General features: G+C 42.1%; 1 protein-coding gene across 1 annotated transcript in view; it reads left to right on the top strand.

Moving 5' to 3' along the window:
* LOC114459396 (uncharacterized) overlaps positions 1-3,954 on the top strand; it is a 30,198-nt gene extending 26,244 nt beyond the window's left edge. Inside the window, exon 15 of the mRNA XM_028441659.1 lies at positions 3,909-3,954. Within this exon, the coding sequence (XP_028297460.1) occupies positions 3,909-3,954 (46 nt within the window). The remainder of the gene's footprint in view (positions 1-3,908) is intronic.
* Positions 3,955-7,891: the final 3,937 nt, after the last annotated feature.

The following is a 7,891-nucleotide window of genomic DNA, read 5'->3' as shown; positions in this document are numbered from 1 at the left end:
TAACGGCTCTCTCTGGTGAGAATTGTCAGTATCGGAGTATTGACCACTTGTTAGTGAGCTAGGGATAACTCAAGAGCTTTTTGAGATGGCGTTTAGACGGTGTGAAAAAAAGACCCGTGTAGTATTGAAGAGGGATATTGGTGAAGTTTGGATTAATCCTTATAGCAAGAGCCTGTTGAGGGGCTGGAACGCGAACATGGACATCCAATTTGTAGTAGATGCATACGCTTGCGTGGTGTACATCATTTCCTACATCTCCAAAGCGGAAAAGGAAATAGGTTTGTTGTTAGCAAATGCCAAGAAGGAAGCAGAAAAGGATGAAAATTTGAGTGCAAAAGAAGCAATGAAAAAGCTGGGTACTGTGTATTTGCATAATCGGGATGTGTGTGCGCAGGAGGCTGTTTATAGACTAACACCAAGTATGCATCTAAAGGAGTGCTCCAGAAAAGTTGTGTTTATTCCCACAGGGGACAACATTGTGCGGATGAGTTTGCCTTTGGAAGTGTTAAAAGAAAGGGCAGTGTCAGGTGAGGGTCTTAGCTCAGAAGGCATGTGGATGATTAGTTTAATGGATAGGTACAGAAGCAGGCCAGATGACATTGCATTCAATGACATCTGTATGGCAACATTCGCTTCAGAATATCGGATTTGTAGCAAAGGTGAGAAACCCAAAACTGGATTAAAATTGAAAAAGGATTTGGGTGTTGTCTCGAAAAGAACACGGACCAAAGCTGCAGTGGTGCGTTACGTGCGCTTTTCTGAGTCAAAACATCCCGAATCCTTTCATCAAACCAACCTGCAGTTGTTTCTTCCTCATCGAGACGATTTAGATGTGAAACCTGATGCCTGGGAACATTTCAGCTGTTTTATGAGAATGGGTGTGTGAGGTTTAGTGATGGAACAAGTCATTCAGTGAAGTCTGTTGTTGATTTAAATAGGTCCCAATTTGAGGAAGAGGACGCTGAGGTTTTGGATGAGATCCTGGATTCAATAGATGAAGATAATATTATTTTTGATGATGCGTGGGGCCAGTTGTGCCCAGAGAAGGAGAGAGAGCATTTAGAGTGTGTGGAAGAGATGGAAAGTAGGGAGCAGATGGTAGATGAACATGGTGAGGAGCAGATTCCTGATCTGGCATGTAATGCAGAAAGAGTTTGTCAATTGGAAAAGAGGAACCAACATCTTGTGTAGAAAAAGATGGTTTGGCTTTAGTTGGGTCTTTGAATGAAAAGCAGATGTCTGTATTTTATCAAATACGACAGTGGTGCATAGACAAGGTTTCAGGGAAAAAAATGGAGCCATTCCACGTGTTCATTACTGGTGGTGCAGGGACAGGAAAGAGCCATTTAATAAAAGCTATTCAATATGAGTCGACTAGGTTGCTGTCACCTTTGTGTCATGATCCGGACAATGTTAGTGTTGTGTTGACAGCACCAACTGGTATTGCTGCGTTCAATTTGAAAGCATGTACAATCCACACGGCTCTTGGCATTGGACTGGATTTGCGCTTACCGTACATACCGTTGGGTGAAGAGAAGGTGAATGCATTGCGTTTGAAGTACATGGATTTGCATATATTGATTATTGATGAAATTTCCATGGTGGATCATAAATTGTTATGCTACATTCATGGTAGGTTGAGGCAGATAAAGCAAACGGGTGACTTTTCTTCCTTTGGCAACGTGAGTATTATTGCTGTGGGTGATTTCTATCAGTTGCCTCCCGTTAAAGGGAAACCTCTCTATGTTGAGGGTATCGGGGTTCACCTGTGGTCTGTGTTTCAGGTAGTTGAGTTAGAGGAAATAGTGAGACAGAAGGACAGAGTGTTTGCTGAGTTGTTGAACAGGATCAGAACTCATGCAAAGGGAGCGAAAATGCTGGCTAGTGATGTTGAGACACTGAAGCATTGTGAAACTGGTGAAGTTAGGTCAGGTTTACACATATTCCCTACAAATAATCAAGTAAGTGAGCACAATTGTGGTGAATTGTTAAGGATTTGTCCAGAACATGTAAAAATTGTAGCGCAGGACTTCAAAAATAGTAAAAAAAACAGGGAAGCTTGAATTAATTGAGGGGCACCATTCCAAAACATCGAAAACGTCTTTGGAGGAAACGCTGCTTGTGGGTGTGGGTGCCCGTGTTATGTTGATTAAAAATGTTGATGTTGAGGATGGCCTTGTAAATGGCATTTGTGGTGAAGTGACACACATAGAGAGGGACGGTGAGAAGAAGTTTCCTAGTAAAGTGTACGTGAAGTTTGATGACACTGTGGTTGGTGCACAGAGGAGGAAACGGTCAGTCAACCCTTATAGGGATTTGGCTGACTCCACCGAGATTGGCCCAGACGAGGACAGAGTGTCCAGTAAGGGTGGAATGCGGAGGCAATTTCCACTGAAGCTTGCTTGGGCTTGTACGGTCCATAAGGTGCAAGGACTTACTGTGGACAGCGCTGTCGTGGGTCTAGTTAAGACATTTGCAGCAGGACAGGCATACGTGGCATTGAGCAGAGTGAAGAGTTTGGCTGGGTTGATTCTCCAAGATTTTGATGAAAAATATGTGTATTGTAGGCACGGCATTAAGGAGGCACTTCAAAATATGCCTCCCTTCTTGGTGAAAGGTAAGAAGGAATTAAAACCAGTAGTTTTCTTTATGTTTTTAATGAATGTGCAGAGCTTGGCTCTCCATGTTTCACACTTGGCCTTACGCACACAGCATTTGCATTGTGACTGCATTGCTGTAACTGAAACATGGCTCCCTAATACGGATGCACTGGATATGGTAAAGATTGATGGTTACAGTTTCCATAACAGTCCGCGGAGTTTAGCATACTCCGGCAGGAACACAGTATTTAGAGCTTTGCAAGCCCAGCAACATGGTGGTGTTGGCATTTTCAGTTCATTAAATGCGGCATTTGAGGTGGTGAAATTGCCAGATGTTGATTTGGAGTGTGGTACCTTAAAATATTTATCCTGGGACATTTTAGTGGCAGTAGTTTATAGACCTCCATCATATCCAATGTCTTTGTTTAAGGAGCAACTTGGCAAACTACTTGATTGGTTAGAACCACTAAGTAGCACGGTTGCTGTCATGGGAGATTTTAATGATGACATTTTGAGGTCATCTTCCATCTGTAAATTTGTGGAAGATAAAGGGTTTGTGCAGCTAATCACACAACCCACCACTGAGCGAGGCACATTGATTGACCACCTGTATGTGAAAACATCACGTTTTGAAGTAGAGTCAGTAGTGTTGCCTACGTACTTCAGTGATCATGAGGGGATTGTTTGTTGGTTTAGAGAAAAGTCATCCCAGGAACATGAAAAGTGTTTGTAAAAGGTCAGAGTTTCCAGGTAGGGTTTGTTGCCATTTTTTATCTGATGCAAAGACAGTTGTTGTTGTTCTAGTAGTGGTATGGAAATAATTATGTTGGTAGGTTTGTTGCCATTTTTAATCTGATGCAGAGACAGTTGTTGTTGTTCTAGTAGTGGTATGGAAATAATTATGTTGGTAGGTTTGTTGCCATTTTTAATCTGATGCAGAGACAGTTGTTGTTGTTGTAGTGGTATGGAAATAATTGTGTTGGTAGGTTTGTTGCCATTTTTAATCTGATGCAGACAGTTGTTGTTGTAGTAGTAGTGGTAAGTAAATAATTTTGTTGGTAGGTTTGTTGCCATTTTGATCTGATGCAGGGACTGTTGTTGTTGTTGTTGCAGTGGTAAGTAAATAATTTTGTTGGTAGATTTGTTGCCATTTTGATCTGATGTAGGGACAGTAGTTGTTGTTGTTGTCGTAAGAATAGATTATTTGTTGGTAGTGTTGTTTCCATGCAGGCAGACCAGCTAATACTGTATCGTGTTGTTTTGCATTCTGTACCTTCTGCTCACCCTTCTCTTTCTTTTGTGTTTCAGGTGTCTTAAAGCTGTCCATAAGACTCACGGTTGTGTTAAATGTTAATGCCATTGATATTTAATTAATTCCATTTTCATTTCAAGGGGTGTGATTTTGTTTTGTTACTGGTCCTATTATTTTTGAAATACCTGTAGGGAAAAAATAATTTCTCTAATAGTGCTGGGGGAAGTGAGGAGGCAACGCCAATTGTCAGTTTTATTTTCTATTGTACGCCAAATTGGATGCGTTATTGAAAAATTTAACAGTGATTCTAATTTATAATGTAAAACAGTTTGATTGGTTATATTTCTCTACATCCATAAACTTTAATATGATAAATGTTGCATCATTTGGAATATCAACATTTGGCTAAATTAGTGTGATATCGAAATTAGCATTATATGAATCGGCAATTGTCAATTTTATTTTCTATTCTACGCCAAATTGGATGTTTTACTGCAAAATTTAACAGTGGTTCTAATTTATAATGTAAAGCTGTTTGATTAGTTGTATTTTCTACATCCTTAAACTTTAATATAAATATTACATGATCGAGAATATCAACATTTCGCAAAATTACAACGTGATATCGAAATTCGGCCATTTTGCCCAGCACTATTGGCACTGGTAATGGTACTCCTGGTATACCGGGACGGGGTTCGATTCCCTGCGGTGCCCTGCTGAGTTTGGGCAAAGATATGAAAGCAAATTCTTGTAGTTAGTGTTAACGGTAAGGTATTTAGTTTTTTGATAGTGAATGAGGAAATAAACAGAAATTCTAAAGTATTAATGAAACAAAAAATTTGATTGTTGAAAAGAAGAAAAAAAAAAAACGAAAACTCCTTCTGTAATCACAGGCTTTCTTGCAGCGCCCGTAGGCTCCTCCCACTGACCACAGTCTGTTTTTTCTACAATAGCAATTTGCTCCTCTCCGTGTAAGTTCATCCAACACTATTTTGAAGTCAACACATATCATCTCTCCCCAAGAGCTGTTGGCGTAGTTATGGCGAAGGATTTTCCTGTGTGATTATAGGCCCCTCCCACTGGCCATGATGGGTAATTTGGTCATCGAGCGTTGTTCATGGATGGACAATCATCGTGTGTATCAAATATGAAGCAGTTTGAACTTTGCATTGGAGCGTTATAAGCATTTTCCTATTACAGCGTGTTGATGGCGAAGAATTTTCCAGTGTCATTATAGGTCCCTCCCACTGACCAGTCTGTTGTTTCTTCAATAGGAATTTGCTCCCCTCGGTGTAGGTTCATCCTACAGTGTTTTGAAGTCAACACAACATATCGTCTGTCCGCTACAGCTGCTCGTGTAGGACGACCACAGAAGCGGCGCCCTCTGAGAACGCAAGGCATTGTGGGTAAATTGGTTATCGTTTGTTGTTTAGCTCTGGACAGTGATCGTGTGTATCAAATATGACGCAGTTTGAACTTTGCACTCTAGAGTTATAAGCGTTTTCGTATAACGGCGTAGTTATGGCGAGGGATTTTCTTGTGTCATTATAGGCCCCTCCCACTGGCCATGATAAGTAATTTGGTCATCGAGCGTTGTTTATGGATGGACAATCATTGTGTGTATCAAATATGAAGCAGTTTGAACTTTGCATTGAAGCGTTATAAGCATTTTCCTATTATAGCGTGCTGATGGCGAAGGATTCTCCCGTGTCATTGTAGGCCCCTCCCACTGATCACAGCCTGTTTTTTCTTCCATAGCAATTTGCTCCCCTCTGTGTAGGTTCATCCTACAGTGTTTTGAAGTCAACATGACATATCGTCTGTCCACTACAGCTGCTCGTGTAGGACGACCACAGAAGCGGCGCCCTCTGAGAACGCAAGGCATTGTGGGTAAATTGGTTATCGTTTGTTGTTTATCTCTGGACAGTGATCGTGTGTATCAAATATGAAGCAGTTTGAACTTTGCACTCTAGAGTTATAAGCGTTTTCGTATAACGGCATAGTTATGGCGAGGGATTTTCCTGTGTCATGATAGGCCCCTCCCACTTTTCACAGCCTGCTCTATTTGCCATAGCAATGTGCTTCCATCTAATAAGATTCATCCTACAGTGTTTTGAAGTCAACACGACATGTCGTCTTGCAGCTAGAGCTGCTGGCGTAGGACGGCCCAAGAAGCGGCGCCCTCTGAGAGTGCAAGGCATTGTGGGTGTTTTTGGTTATCGTTTGTTGTTTGGGGCTGTACGGTCATCATGTGTATCAAATATGAAGCACTTTGAACTTTGCATTCTGGAGTTGTAAGCGTTTTCGTAAAACGGCGTAGTTATGGCGAAGGATTTTCCTGTGTCATGATAGGCCCCTCCCACTGGCCATGATGGGTAATTTGGTCATCGAGCGTTGTTTATGGATGGACAATCATCGTGTGTATCAAATATGAAGCAGTTTGAACTTTGCATTGAAGCGTTATAAGCATTTTCCTATTATAGCGTGCCCATGGCGAAGGATTCTCCCGTGTCATTATAGGCCCCTCCCACTGATCACAGCCTGTTTTTTCTTCCATAGCAATTTGCTCCCCTCTGTGTAGGTTCATCCTACAGTGTTTTCAAGTCAACACGACATATCGTCTGTCCACTACAGCTGCTCGTGTAGGACGACCACAGAAGCGGCGCCCTCTGAGAACGCAAGGCATTGTGGGTAAATTGGTTATCGTTTGTTGTTTAGCTCTGGACAGTGATCGTGTGTATCAAATATGAAGCAGTTTGAACTTTGCATTGGAGCGTTATAAGCATTTTCCTATTACAGCGTGTTGATGGCGAAGAATTTTCCAGTGTCATGATAGGTCCCTCCCACTGACCAGTCTGTTGTTTCTTCAATAGGAATTTGCTCCCCTCGGTGTAGGTTCATCCTACAGTGTTTTGAAGTCAACACAACATATCGTCTGTCCGCTAGAGCTGCTGGTGTAGGACTACCACAGAAGCGGCGCCCTCTGAGAACGCAAGGCATTGTGGGTAAATTGGTTATCGTTTGTTGTTTAGCTCTGGACAGTGATCGTGTGTATCAAATATGAAGCAGTTTGAACTTTGCACTCTAGAGTTATAAGCGTTTTCGTATAACGGCGTAGTTATGGCGAGGGATTTTCTTGTGTCATGATAGGCCCCTCCCACTGGCCATGATGGGTAATTTGGTCATCGAGCGTTGTTTATGGATGGACAATCATCGTGTGTATCAAATATGAAGCAGTTTGAACTTTGCATTGAAGCGTTATAAGCATTTTCCTATTATAGCGTGCTGATGGCGAAGGATTCTCCCGTGTCATTGTAGGCCCCTCCCACTGATCACAGCCTGTTTTTTCTTCCATAGCAATTTGCTCCCCTCTGTGTAGGTTCATCCTACAGTGTTTTGACGTCAACATGACATATCGTCTGTCCACTACAGCTGCTCGTGTAGGACGACCACAGAAGCGGCGCCCTCTGAGAACGCAAGGCATTGTGGGTAAATTGGTTATCGTTTGTTGTTTAGCTCTGGACAGTGATCGTGTGTATCAAATATGAAGCAGTTTGAACTTTGCACTCTAGAGTTATAAGCGTTTTCGTATAACGGCATAGTTATGGCGAGGGATTTTCCTGTGTCATGATAGGCCCCTCCCACTTTTCACAGCCTGCTCTATTTGCCATAGCAATGTGCATCCATCTAATAAGATTCATCCTACAGTGTTTTGAAGTCAACACGACATGTCGTCTTGCAGCTAGAGCTGCTGGCGTAGGACGGCCCAAGAAGCGGCGCCCTCTGAGAGTGCAAGGCATTGTGGGTGTTTTTGGTTATCGTTTGTTGTTTGGGGCTGTACGGTCATCATGTGTATCAAATATGAAGCACTTTGAACTTTGCATTCTGGAGTTGTAAGCGTTTTCGTAAAACGGTGTAGTTATGGCGAAGGATTTTCCTGTGTCATGATAGGCCCCTCCCACTGGCCATGATGGGTAATTTGGTCATCGAGCGTTGTTTATGGATGGACAATCATCGTGTGTATCAAATATGAAGCAGT

Source organism: Gouania willdenowi, unplaced genomic scaffold, assembly GCF_900634775.1.
Source record: "Gouania willdenowi unplaced genomic scaffold, fGouWil2.1 scaffold_309_arrow_ctg1, whole genome shotgun sequence".
Classification (NCBI taxonomy): Eukaryota; Metazoa; Chordata; class Actinopteri; order Blenniiformes; family Gobiesocidae; genus Gouania; species Gouania willdenowi.
This window is presented reverse-complemented; position numbering and strand designations above follow the sequence as displayed.